This window comes from Octopus bimaculoides, chromosome 1 (assembly GCF_001194135.2).
Source record: "Octopus bimaculoides isolate UCB-OBI-ISO-001 chromosome 1, ASM119413v2, whole genome shotgun sequence".
NCBI lineage: Eukaryota > Metazoa > Mollusca > Cephalopoda > Octopoda > Octopodidae > Octopus > Octopus bimaculoides.
Genome location: NC_068981.1, coordinates 127,524,928 through 127,539,573, shown reverse-complemented (window position 1 = coordinate 127,539,573; position 14,646 = coordinate 127,524,928). Strand labels below are relative to the sequence as shown.

General features: G+C 34.5%; 1 protein-coding gene across 1 annotated transcript in view; it reads left to right on the top strand.

The window, feature by feature from the left end:
• Positions 1–1,308: 1,308 nt before the first annotated feature.
• LOC106872762 (protein transport protein Sec61 subunit alpha-like 1) overlaps positions 1,309–14,646 on the top strand; it is a 19,609-nt gene continuing 6,271 nt past the window's right edge. Inside the window, exons 1-10 of the mRNA XM_014919854.2 lie at positions 1,309–1,475; positions 1,981–2,048; positions 2,934–2,999; positions 5,498–5,708; positions 7,223–7,332; positions 7,659–7,812; positions 8,638–8,798; positions 10,411–10,551; positions 11,949–12,005; positions 12,973–13,161. Coding sequence (XP_014775340.1) covers positions 1,469–1,475; positions 1,981–2,048; positions 2,934–2,999; positions 5,498–5,708; positions 7,223–7,332; positions 7,659–7,812; positions 8,638–8,798; positions 10,411–10,551; positions 11,949–12,005; positions 12,973–13,161 — 1,164 coding nt within the window. The 5' untranslated portion in view covers positions 1,309–1,468. The remainder of the gene's footprint in view (positions 1,476–1,980; positions 2,049–2,933; positions 3,000–5,497; positions 5,709–7,222; positions 7,333–7,658; positions 7,813–8,637; positions 8,799–10,410; positions 10,552–11,948; positions 12,006–12,972; positions 13,162–14,646) is intronic.

The window sequence follows — 14,646 nt, the reverse complement described above, 5'->3', positions numbered from 1 at the left end:
TTTTCGAGCGAGATCGTTGCCAATGCCCCTGGACTGGCTCTTGTGCGGGTGGCACATAAAAGACACCATTTCGAACGTGGCCGTTTTCGTGTGGGTGACACGTAAAAGCACCCACTACACTCTCTGAGTGGTTGGCGTTAGGAAGGGCATCCAGCTGTAGAAACTCTGCCAAATTAGATTGGAGCCTGGTGTTGCCATCCGGTTTCACCAGTCCTCAGTCAAATCGTCCAACCCATGCTAGCATGGAAAGCGGACGTTAAACGATGATGATGATGATGATGATTCTGTCTTCATATAGATTAATTATTAACAGTGTCTTTATTATCGAACAATATTGTGTAGATATGAAATAGCTTCAATTTTTTTTTATGGCTACAAATTCTCTGGGGACCACATTGGGAATCACTGGTTTAAACTATGCTTCAACTAAAACTAGTCAATCAAATTTACATAACAGGACAATTGCTGATAAAGTGCACAAATTAAATCACTTGCAATACTCCCTCCAGATAATTTTAAATGTAGTTTAATGTAATACTACCTATTAAATATACAATATTGGCATTGTTGTAAAAAGTAAACAAAATTATTACATCACAAGTTTTAAATAAATTTCTCCTTGAGTAGAAAAAGAGGGATCTATTTGGTAAAAGTTCTAGCAGAAACTAGTAAAGTCGAACCCACTCTTTCTATCTATAGAGATTTTTAAAAAAAACTGTGGTGCAATCCCTTAGCTTACTTTTTTTCCATGGCGAAATTAAAACTTTATGTTTAATAAAACGTTTACTTAATGTTACATGACATAGCATAACTACATCTGATTTTAAAATATCTACTGTCGATGTATGAATAAATTACAGGAGTAAATGTCAGTTATGAAGCGTATTATCTTTATGGGGAAAAAACATCACTAGGTTGGTGCTGAGTAACTGAAAAAAGTGGAAATCAATATTAAAATATTTTCTAAAATGCTGCATATTTCGTTGTAAATAAATTACTTCTAAAACCGGCGAGAAAGGTAGACGCACTGAAGTATTGTCTTGCCAGAAAGTAAGAGCGAACCAGCCATAGTATTTTGAAATGTTGACGTGTACATAAATAAAAACAACACCGCTGCCTCCGTTCATTGGCCAGTTGTGTAATCTCGTCTCGACGTTGATTTTAAAAATAAATATTTTAAACACAACTACATTGTTTTAATTAATAACAATTCATATGGTTATGCAATTTAAATATCTGTCGAAAATTGAAGAATTGTTTGAAAATATTTGGCATTAAAAATAATCTCAGGGCTGCGCTAACGCGAAGTCAGTTGCGAAGCTGGTAGCGTATGACGTATGTGAGATCTTTCATGCTCTCCTGATACCGTGGTCGGATTTAACGATTCAGTTTCTCGTCTGAGTTCTATTAGGGTTTGGTTATTTCCAACTATTTCATATGGTCTTTTAACGGGAACACTTGTTAAACCATGGCTAGTAAGTATCCATTTGTTATTTATTCTCAATAACTCCATGTAGCTTTTGAAACCGAATTGGTTTTCAATTTCTTATTAATCTTAGATTAAACAGAAGACCGGACAGGAATCCTTTGCATACGTGGCTCATCTTTTCTCATACTTTCTTTATTTTCCTTTCCCAGGATAACATTTTGAATTTCAGCTGAAGCATCGACTTAACCTTATTTAGATCTATATATTTACTAATATTTATACGTAAATTGTATTTATGAATATATAAACTGGAAACCCTCAATGATATTTGTAGAACCGTAGAAATCTGATGTTAGTTGCTTTTTGGTGATTGCCGTCGTGTAGCGTTACATATGGCTATAACATAACAAGCCCACACCTATCATCTCTTCGTTATACTCTCTTAGCCACATATGTTAACATCTGTCCATATCCTCAAACATCGTCATCGTTATTTTACAAATTAATTTCTTAATTAACGCTAAGTTAATTCATTGCTATTTTATTTGCAGTTAAGTTTCTCGAGTTTGTGAAGCCTTTCTGTGCTGTTTTACCTGAAATCTCGAAACCAGACCGAAAAGTAAGGCACTTTTTTTATTCTCACATCTTTATTCTTAATTGAGGGGATAATTATAACCCAGGCTAGTAGTATTCCAAAATAAAAAAGTGATCCGTTAGACTTCGATTATATATATAATATATATATATATATATATAATTGCTAATTCCTCCCGTTTCTTATAACCACTTATATTTGTAACGACATGACTGCAACCATTAGTGATACGGTCCAACAAAATTAACATTATGCTGCGTTAATATCTCCTTTCCTCTATGGTTTTAGCTGACAATGTGATTGATGTCTGATATATATCAGTGTGTGTGTGTAATGTTTCAAAACAGCCTCCCCCTTCTTGAAAAATCGACGAAATGAAATGACCATATTGTCAGTTTTTGAGATGTGACATACTCTTGGTAAATAATGCCAATGATCCCGTTTCGATTTCCAGTTACAACAATTATTCTACTACGTCGTTTATTTTTAGTAGAAGCATGTAAAGCGCATAGTACCCATTTTTAATCGTTTTATTTATAGCGCTGCTATGATGGATGCAGACGATAGGGATCAGAATAGATGAACTTAAATGCACTGATCTTGTGTTATTAGTTGAAATGTAACTTGGGATCTATTTTTGCCTTGTAAAGATAAAATAAATGTCGGAAACGTAATAAGGCTCTTAATATTTCAGAATATGCCTCACACTACTCAATTTCATTTGATTATTCAAAAATGAATTGATTGTCTGTTATATGTTTAAATTATTGTATGCAACTTCGCCACTAATAGTGACCTTCAGTCTGGTCAAAATGTTTGTATTTCTTCTACTCTGCTCTAGTCCATTCCTTTTCAACGTCTTCACACGGGAAACTATTTTAACTGAAGCATGTTTTTTTTGTTATCTAGATCCAGTTTCGAGAGAAAGTGTTATGGACCGCCATCACCCTGTTCATCTTCCTTGTGTGTTGTCAGGTAAGTTGCGATTTCTGACCCCTCCTCCTATCTGTCTCCTCGAAGGAAGTTAATTACTAATAAAATGCCGAGATCAGTCTAAGTGGCCTAATTCCTTCTATTTTAAGAGAGTATTTTATATTCTAACAATATATTTTATTGCATCGCACTCACGCTTGTATGAAAATATCTAATGGTCACTAGAAAATGTTGATTTAAAAGCTTCTAGAGTTAATTTCGCACGTCTGACTGGGACGTGTCAAATTTGGTTCTTTATTGGTGATGTTTTTGAAAATTTGTCACATGTCATATTTCTTTGTTTTGTGTCTGTACATATAATCCGACCTCAAACCAATATTCTGTGAGTCCGTAATCTAAATGGTATTGTGAGAATTCTTTTAGTTGTTTCAGTCGGTTTACTGCTATCATGTGGGGGCACTTCTTTGAAGGATTTAGTCCGACCTCAGTCTCTTTATTTTAAATCTGGCACTTATCGATTTCGTTTTGCCGAACCTCGAAACTAGTCACGTAAAAAAGCCATCACCGATTGTCAAGTGGGTGTAGGGAAACACACGTGTGTACATATATATATATAGTGTATGTACACGACCGGCTTCTACACAGTTTCCGTCAATCATATTCACTCTAAGGCCCGAGGAGGTTATAGTAGAAGATACTTGTCCAGAGTGCCGGGCAGCAGAGAAATCATTAACTGAATTTGTTTTGGTGTCAAATGCCGAGAAAATAATGACTTCATTTAAAAAAAAAAAAATTTTTTTAATCATTACTATTTCAGACTAAATCCGTAAAAACTAATACAGTTTTTATAATCTTTTTTTTTTAATATTTAATTGTTCATGCGGTTATTAACCTAAATATCTGAAGATCAGCTCTTACAACTTTTAATCAAGTACATTGTTGTATCTAAAGTAACTCCTCCACTGTTGATAATAGGCTCTGGTGTTGCCCAGGTCGAGCAGACGAATAGTTTGTAGTTGTGTGTCTTTATATACACGCAAACATGCTATGCCTCCTTTTTAGTTGAGGACACGTGTGGCAGTTATATTAGTAAGTGATATAGAGCTGTGAAGTCAGCTGTTGTACTTACATTGCCTCATTAGTCATTCCATTTCGCATTAAGTAATTTTTCCATTCTGTATTGATTCTCTAAGGAAAATAGTTGGATAACTGCTGAAGACATTCGTGTTTTGCTATAAATACTGGTCATCTAACTCGTGTACCCAGTATGTTTCTTATATTGTGTAAATCTTCTTGTCAGCTAGATTAGCAAATAGATTTTTTTTTTTTTTTTTAACGTCCACTTTTCTGTACTCGCATGAGTCCGACGAATTTGTTGAGGTGGATTTTCTGTGACCGGATGTTCTTCCTGTCGCCAATCCTCACCCGTTTTACAGAATATTGGAAATGAAGGCCACCACTTGCATGATGGTGACACTCGCTTGCAAACTGTTGATGGGCTTTTAGTTCCCATCTTATGAAAACAATGCTTCCCATGTTGTGGGACATGAACCAAGATTCATGTGGTTAGGAAACAAACTTTTTATTAGACAGCCACAGCTAATTATTAATTCAACGCATTGAAGGTATTACTAACACGCCTTCTCTTTGATAAACAGAAAAAGAAAACCATGCAATTAGATTGGACACAATGCTAGTATTAATCAAATTGTATGGATTTTTGCTTAGAATGATTGAGATGACATCCACATTCTATGTGAGAGAAGCAGGTCTAATGTCAATCACCTCAGATAACCATGAAGTGGCAGAGAGGTGAGAACAGCATCATGTGCTGGCTGATAAAGTGGCTCCTGAAGCCAGGAGTCTCTAGATTTAGATGGATTGGTGCATCTTCAATGCAGTGTTAAGAAATGTTAGGAGTTGAATCTGATTGTGCAACATTTAAAGAATCGAATAACAACAAAACCCAGTGTCTTTTCCAGCTACTTTGGATTTTGTCTTATGGATTTATTACCATACATTACAAGTTTAGAAAATTTTCAGTAAATTGAGAAGTTCACAAGATATATCAGCAGTTACTGTTTCTTCTCTCTCTACACTTAACAACCAATGTTGGTTTGTCTTCCACCCACCCCCTAACTTAGCAGTTTTGCAAAGGAGCCTGTTAGAATAAGTACCAACTTAAAATAAATGTTGGGACCAATTTCATCAACTAAACCTTTCGAGGAAGGACCATAACATGACTATATACCTATTTTCTTTCCCATTGCTCTTAGCCTTTTAGCATTTAAACTGGCCAATATCCAGACCAAATATTGTTTTATGTTCAAACCAACTTGATTCAACTTCTCACACATTCCTTACAATATCATTCTAAAAATAAACAATCTCATCATTGAAATCTCAGTCACAAGAAAATACATAAATTCAAAACGTGAAAAAAAATGCATATTACATTTAGTAGTCTGGATGCTAAGCAGTTTCCTTGGATATTCAAAGCACTGACTTTTCTAATTGCCTGTATCTTCTTACTTCCTTAGATTCCTCTTTTTGGAATCATGTCTTCAGATTCTGCAGATCCATTTTACTGGATTCGAGTGATCCTTGCTTCCAACAGAGGAACATTAATGGAACTTGGTATCTCTCCCATTGTGACTTCTGGCCTCATAATGCAACTTTTAGCTGGAGCTAAAATCATTGAAGTTGGTGATACCCCCAAAGACAGAGCCTTGTTTAATGGTGCTCAAAAATGTAAGTATCTTATAAAATCTTTGTCAGTCATTGGTGATAATGTTAATGTTTTTTTTTCATTTTGGGTTAACTTAGAGGAAAGAAAGGTTTGTGGCCCTTGGCCTTTGCAAGTTCAGTAAAATCATTGAAGAGTTTCAAATCAACAGTTAGAAATATGTGCAAGGCTGAGTTTATTGAGATGAAGAGTAGTTAGTGTGGGGCCTGGAGTTGAAGGTGAACTTTATGGGTAAAAAGAAAAGGAAGCGTGTGTCTGAAGTGCTTGAGTGATGATAGTAATAGTCAAGTCAGAGAGGAGAGAGTACACGTGATGGTGAATGACTTCATGTTAAGTAGTCACATGATCTTTACTGGAGTCTGTTTCCTCATTTTGTCAGAATGAGTACAAATATCTAAATTTAAATTTCTTGAAGTAAAAGTGATCGAATGTAATTTGGTGGAATTAAAATCAGCTTTCAGCAAGATGTTTCTTGAAATGAAGGCCAGTTTGTGAAACATTTTAGTGTAGCTCCTTCAGGGAAGAAAGACACCATGGCATGTAGTATAAAAGAGAATGGGTATATCAAGTAGTTCAAAACAAATGCCAGGTTTGAAGTTTGGTTGTATTAGATAATATAGGGTCACTGTTGATCATATTCTTGCACCTGTATGCACAACACTAAGCAAGGGCTTTTGTGTGTGTGTGTGTGGAAGATTGACACTAGTCAATTTATGCAAGTCTCACTTTACTATACAACCATTGTTGTCTAAGAGAAAGACCACTGCATTAGGGCCAATGAGCTTGGCACAAGTATTGTTACAAGCATTATTGTTAGAACACTAGAGATTGAAGTAGATAACAAGGCTTCTTGTCTTGCTCTAGCACTTCAGCCGGCTTATTGCCCTGGATTTGTTCTTTTTTATCAGCTCAGAAAGAATGAAAAGCGAAGTTGATTTTGGTAGGAAATGAATACAAAAATTGGAACTTTCAAACTGTATCCAACTTTAGCAATGCAGGAAATTTATGTTTTTATCAGTCCTACCAGGTTGTTAGCTGAGACATGATTTGGAAGTTAGTCCCTGGACTAAATAAAAACTGATGTTGTACCATTTTAAAGTTTAGTATGTTTCTTCTCGTATCTTGGTTGATTTTTTTTTTTTTTTTTTTTTTTTTTTTTTTTTTTGAAGTGGGAGATTTCAGTTAAATTAGCAGGTCTTAAACATTTATGTTTACACAGAAGATTCTACATAACTGTGCTTGAATCTTTTTTTGTATTGACTAGTACAAAGCCAGGACAAGAATATATTTTGAATATTCGGACTTAAAAATTTAAGATGAAGAAAATATATAACAATAGATTTACTTTGTCTTTTTAAAGTTGCTCTTGTACAGAATATTCTAAAACCCAAATATACTGAGTTGCCTATGCCAATTGTGAATAGACAATTCTTATTTCTTATTCTCTTCAATTTGCATTGAATTTCATATTTTCATAGATAGGTTTTTTTTAATGTATTAAATGTTATTTTTATTTTAGTGTTTGGTATGATAATCACCATTGGTCAAGCTATTGTTTATGTAATGACTGGCATGTATGGTGACCCTGCTGAAATTGGACCTGGTGTCTGTTTACTCATTATCATTCAAGTAAGTAAACTAAATTTTATCCATCTTTTTTGTTATTTCATTTTTTTTTTTTTTTTTTTTTTTTTTTTTTTTTTTTTACTGGGGGTAAAAAGGCATCTTTTATTTTCTAGTTCAACCCTGTGGTTTCAAGGTACTCACAGATTACTTAAGCTGATGAAACTTTGAACTTTGTACTGTTTCTGTAAAAGTGATCAGCTAAACATTTACATAGATGAAAAAGACTAGGAAAATGAATTTTCTCCTGAACTCCAAGTTCAAACCTTTTGTTTACATTACTACTGTTTTGCTTTCCATTTGATTTTATTTCTAATTTTTCTCTCTTTCAGTTATTTGTTGCTGGTCTCATTGTACTACTTCTTGATGAGTTATTGCAAAAAGGCTATGGTTTAGGATCTGGTATTTCCTTGTTTATAGCTACCAACATTTGTGAGACAATTGTTTGGAAAGCTTTCAGTCCTGCTACAGTCAATACTGGGAGAGGTAAAGCTTTGATTATTTAGTTGTGTAGATTTTAAAAACTTATGCTAATGCTCATAAATTTCTCAATTATTCATTTGCTCACTTTTTGCACCCTTTTGCTGTGGAAATCAGATATATATCCACTCAAAATATATTTAACCATAGCTGCAGAAAGTAGTTTTATATGCCAGTCTATCTTTTGTCTTAAATACTCATTAAATTTTCTGTTGGGCAATATTTTAAATTCTATAAAACAAGGATGTTTTGTACATTTGTTTCTTTTTTATAGAATTAGAATATTGATATGTTAAGATGTTAAATGAACAAGGTGGCGAGCTGGCAGAAACGTTAGCACTCCGGGCGAAATGCTTAGCAGTATTTCATCTACTGTTACGTTCTGAGTTCAAATTATGCCGAGGTCGACTTTGCCTTTCATCCTTTCGGGGTCGATAAATTAAGTACCAGTTACGCACTGGGGTCGATGTAATTGACTTAATCCCTTTGTCTGTCCTTGTTTGTCCCCTCTATGTTTAGCCCCTTGTGGGCAATAAAGAAATAAGATGTTAAATGATCAAAGAAAGTTGTAGTTGTCAACTGAAGCAATCAAGTCACAGTTTGGATTGTAAATGTGTTAATAACATTGTAATCAAATTCATAAGTTCATCATTTAAGACTTAGTGTAATCCTTGCATTGTCTTAAGACACCCAGCTCTTATTGCTTAAAGCCATATGCATGCATGTGTGCACTCAACACTAATTTTGATCTGTGTTATAAACATGTAAAAGTATTATCAGAGTAAAATACAAATATATTTAATATTTCTCTTTTGAATTTCTCTCATCTAGGAACTGAATTTGAGGGTGCTATCATAGCTTTGTTCCACCTTTTGGCTACACGTCATGATAAAGTTCGGGCTTTGCGAGAAGCTTTCTACCGACAGAACCTGCCAAATTTATTAAATCTTATGGCCACTATTTTTGTATTTGCAATTGTCATCTATTTCCAAGTAAGTTAATATAGTCTTCTTTTAGTGCTTACTTTTTGAATTGTTTTCTCTTTAGCTAGGGAGATATTTTATGTTGATAGTTCTATGAAGAGATTAAAATTGAGTGGATTTTTTTTTTTTTCTATTTTGTAACAGTAAACTGTAGAACTTGACTTGTTCACAAATATTACTCTCTTGTATAAATGTTTAACATTACAGAATTTTTGTAAGACCACATTCTGAAAAGTTTTTTTTTTTATAAATATTGAAGTATGTTCATGGTGATGCTCCAGCATAACTGCAGCTACATGACTGGACTACATAAAAGAAATACACTAATTTGAATCATGATGGTAAAGCTATTTGGCTTAATTAGAAATTTGATAATTTTACAAACTCAGGAATAGCTCAGTTTAATTAAAAGTAAGGTGTTAAGCTGAAAGGTCAGTCCAGTATTTTTGTAGCCAATATTAAGTTCCCATCAAATATACCTTTCAGAGGCCAGTTATAAATTAGATATAGAAATATAATTTTGACCTATAGTTAATTGATCACTATGAAAAGTGGACAAAAAATTCTTGCTACATACTAATACTATAACCATCTTTCAAATTTGTTCTCTGCAGACATAAAAAGATGAAATATTTAGCCAATGTTTTTACAAGCAAATATTCACTCCATTTTTTTCTCGTACCTATAATTTCTGGATATAATTAATTGCTTGGTGTGACACGTGCTAATTTAACTTGGACTCAATACTTAAAGACCCAACTCTACTAACAGTTACAGTAAGGTTTAAATTTCTATGTCTCCTGAGGAAGCCACCTTGTATTATCAAGTTTTACTTTTCTTTGCAACTATTAAAAAGGTTCTATAAACAGGATGCTACATACTTAGGTTGTTATATTGCACTGCATACAATCAAATATGATGAAGTGTGCAGTACAATCTTAGACTAGGTATTTTACATCCTTTGTTATTTACATTTGTGGGCTTCATTGCTGGCTGTTCAATTCTACCCTCCATCCCTGTTAATTTACAATGCATCAGTCCGAAAGCATGTAGTTATTGTTTCTTTTCCTTTATAGCAATTTGCTTCTCTTCAACAATTGTTCCAACCTTCTCTTTTAGCATATTGCTATAAAGAATGCCATCAGTTTTGCCTTAAACATCTTTATATTTCCTCAAACATTCTTTCTTATCTCAGTATAGTTTTCATTCCTTCTCCTACAGATTTTGCCTATGTGTAACATTGTGAATTTTTATAGAGCTTAAATTTTCAATTCCACTTAAGTTCTATAGATATTTAACAAGACTCCTAATTTGTGTGTTGACACATGTCTTACTCAGTGAATTTATTTTAGAAAAGATAATTAAAGAGCAGCCTCTCTTGGTTATAAGGGAGAAGAGAAAATATCCAGTTAGATATTTGGAAATATGTTCAATTGCAATGACTCTAGGTCTATGATTGCATTACTTTTACAAATTTTATTAGTAACTGACATTATGTAAGAAATGATGCTAACATTTATTTAAGATCTGGATCATTGTTTTTCTTAAATGATTTGATGAAATTAGCTCAAATATATCAATTTAAGCTTTACTTATCATCTTTTTTTTTTCTGTTTTGCAGGGATTCAGAGTCGATTTACCCATCAAGTCAGCCCGTTACAGGGGACAGTATAGCTCATACCCCATCAAGTTGTTCTATACATCAAATATTCCTATTATTCTTCAAAGTGCTTTAGTATCTAATTTGTACTTTATTTCTCAAGTAAGTGTAAATAACTCAGTAAATTTTGGAATTATTATGATGTATTAAGTTACTGTCTTAAATTGACTTAGCTAGTGATTCTCTCTGTTAGGGAGAAAACTAAATTTCTTTAAATGCTCTAGTTGTAAGATATATGTGATCACTTAGTCTTGTAACATCATCATCATTAACGTTCGTTTTCCATGCTAGCATGGGATCAGACGATTTGACTGAGGACTGGTGAACCAGATGGCTACACCAGGCTCCAATCTGATTTGGCAGAGTTTCTACAGCTGGATGCCCCTCCTAACGCCAACCACTCCGAGAGTGTAGTAGGTGCTTTTACATGCCACCGGCACGAAGGCCAGTCAGGAGGTACTGGCAACGAACTCGCTCGAATATCTTTTCATGTGCCACTGGCATAAGTGCCAGGAATACTTAGCAAACGAACCAACAAGTGAGTTTCTATATATTTCCTTGACCTGCTAGAAATAACAATCATATATCTCTCTCAAACCACACCTGACCATCCTTAAAAAGAAATACACTGGACAATGTTGTCTTGGCAGAATTGCTCAGTAAGGGCTGGTATTGGACTAAACAACCCTACCAAAGCACATTCCTGCTTTTCCTGTGTATTGTGGAATCACTACAGAGTTTAAACACTCTTCAATGGTACTTAAATAATAATAGCTAAAGGGAGATTTTCTACTCGTTTGTAAAACAAGTTCTGATTCAATGGTTCTAAAGTTGATTTCACATTCCTGTGTTTGGTTAAGATATGTAATGTGCTCAACTAAAGATGAGTGAACATTTTTGCATTGTAAGTTGCTGGTTGACACTGCTTGCCCAAAAACTGATCTGTTAAACTAGCAACTTATTCAGTTTTCTGTTGTTTGAAAAGCAAAAATATGAATATAGAACAAATAAATAAAATTTGTACTGTATCAGGTGAATTGAATTTCAGTTATTTTAAATAACTTTTTCATTGGTCTGTTAGCACAACATCTTTCCTCACAATGTCTTCATATACAGACATAAAATGTATTTAGCTGGTACTGTGTAAAATCACCCAGTGCACTCTGTAAAGTGGTTGGTGTTAGGAAAGGCATCCTGCCTTAGAAACTATTCCAAAACAGGCATGGAAAATGATGTTAAATGATGATGATGTGGCTTGGATGAGAATAAGCACAAAGCAGTTATTCTAGGTATCTAACATAAACTAATAAAGAAAAATAGTCCAGGCTTGTGATGTGATGGTATTAAATAACACTGCTATTTCACAACTGTTATTGTGCTAGTTAAGGATAATTTATATTTAAAAGGTATTTTGAAAGTTGACTATTTTTGCTTTTTTATATTTGGATTTATGGATATTTAGTTGATTTTTTAAAAAATTTCTTTGTTTATCCTTTTAGATGTTGGCTAATAAATTTCATGGAAATATCTTTGTAAATCTTCTAGGAATTTGGTCTGTAAGTATTGGATTATTTTATTTTTGTATTTAAATAAATTTCCTACAAACATGAAACAATTTACATTTCATTTATTTATCAATATCTTTAGTGATATATGTGCAGTGTAACAAATCAGTATTCCAAATTGCTTTGTTTTGTTTTTAAAAATATATATTACTTTACTAAACCAATGAAGTGGTTTTTGTGGTTATTATTGGTCTTCTGGTTCATGGGTTCCTTTTCCAGGATTTGTTCTGTTTCAAACATTAGGACCCACCTCCTGAGGTTATCATGACTTATAATGCACCGACTTCTCTTGTTACCAAAAACTAAATCTGAACCTACTGGACAATTCTCTCTTCTTTCCTAATATCTATGGACACTTGTCAAATCTGTTTCCCACTCACCATGTTTTGCAAGCATGCAAACTACACATCTTATTAAGGTTTTACGAAAACTCATGAATATTACAACACTCAGTTTCATTTCAACATAAAATGTAAGGCCATATACTTATGTATACAAAGGTTAAGTTTCTAATATAGAATTAGATTTTTACTGCTACTTTTAAAGATTATTAACTGCTTGAAGAAATTGTACTGGAGTGTCTGTTAACTTCGATCTGTTTTAGCTAAATATAGCAAGTATTGCTATATATTTAGCAAAAGAAATACATTTAAAACAAGATTCAATAATATGAAAAAATTCAGTTAAAACCCTTCATTTCATTCATGCTAGTATGAAAAAATAGATGCAAAAATAAACAAATGTGCAAAATTGACTGAAGAAAAGTTCCATTTTTGCAATTAACTGGTTGACAACAGAGACAGCATTCAGTTATAAAAGTAGTTGCTTCTACAAAGACCCATTGCACCTATGCATGCACAGAAAACATTTTAGAAAGTAAAAAGTAACAGTTATGTAAATTCTACAGCAAGTACAATTTGGCCTTAGAATGAAAGAATAAATTTTTCTTTGTTTATAGACTGAAGGAGGTGGCCCTGCTCGTTCATATCCAACTGGTGGGTTGTGTTACTACCTATCTCCTCCGGATACTTTAACGCATGTTGTTGAAGACCCCATACATGCGTGTGTCTATATTTTCTTTATGTTGGGATCGTGTGCATTCTTCTCAAAAACATGGATTGAAGTCTCAGGTTCCAGTGCTAAAGATGTAAGTTATTGCATTACTGTTTTTCTTTTTCTTTCTCTCTTTCCCTATATTATTTTGTTAAATACCTGAGAGATGCTGAATATAGAAGCATCTGTCCTGTTATTACTTATTTTATGACTAAGATACCCACCTTCCATTCATTAAAACCTTTAACTTTTTACACACTGATGGTGTTGTACATTTTTTACTATGATAACTCAATATTTTCTGCAGGACGTTGGAATAACAAATGTTAACTAGGCTGTATGTGGATATTTTGAAAATAAAGAGTAACTGCAATACATCCATAGGAGTGGCGTCTATGGTTGTGTAATTAGCTAATGAAAGATTCACTATGACTCAAGCTCTCAATTCAAATTCATGGTAATAGAATTGGATGGCGACAGTCATGGGAATCCACAAAAGTAACGCAACTGAAGAAGAAAGTGCTGTAAACATAAACGATGATGTCAGCAACTGGTTTACAGATATTAGAAACAAAATAATTTTGTAACTTATAGACATATTCCTATTAATATTAATTACATTGTGTAGAGTGGTGAGCTGACCGAACCGCTAGCACACCAGGCAAAATGCTTAGTGGCATCTCTTGCATCTGCATGTTCCTCATCATTTAACGCCCATTTTCCATGCTAAATGGGCTGGACGGTTCAACTGGAGTCTGAGAAGCCAGGAGGCTGCACCAGGCTCCAGTCTGATCTGGCAGTGTTTCTACAGCTGGATGCTGTTACTAATGCCAACCACTCCAAGAGTGTAGTGGGTGCTTTTACGTGCCACTGGCACAGTCCAGAGGGGACTGGCCACGACCAGTTGGTGCTTTTTACATGCCACTGGCATGGGAGCCAGTCACGGTTATGCTGGCATCAACCATGTTTGGATGGTGCTTTTTACGTGCCACTGACACGGGGATCACAGTTACAATTTCCATTTGGTTGTGATGTACTTGACTCAATAGGTCTCCTCAAGCACAGCATGTCACCCTACAATCCAAGGTACTTGAGTGGGCTGGTTATGCGACACTGGTGTAGGTTACAGTTGTGAACTCACTTTATTTGCCTGCTCTTCGCAGTCACAGCATATCTCCAGAGGTCTCGGTCTTGTCATTGCTTCACCACCTCATTCCATGTCTTCCTGGGTTCCTTCCACTGTTTGGGAGTGGCACTTCTTCACACAGATTTCCTCATCCATCCGTAGTACATGACCATACGAACACAAACGTCTCTCTTGCACACCACATCTGATGCTTCTTATGTCCAACATTTCTCTCAGGGCATTCACACTCTGCCGTGTGTGCACACTGACATTACACATCCAGCGGATCATGCTAGCTTCATTTTTTTTTCGAGCCTATGCATATCTTCAGCAGTCATGGCCCGTGTTTCACTGCCATATAGCATGGCAGTTCACACACATGCATTGTACAATCTACCTTTCACTCTGAGCGAGAGGCCCTTTGTCATCAGTAGGGGTAAGAGCTTTCTGAAC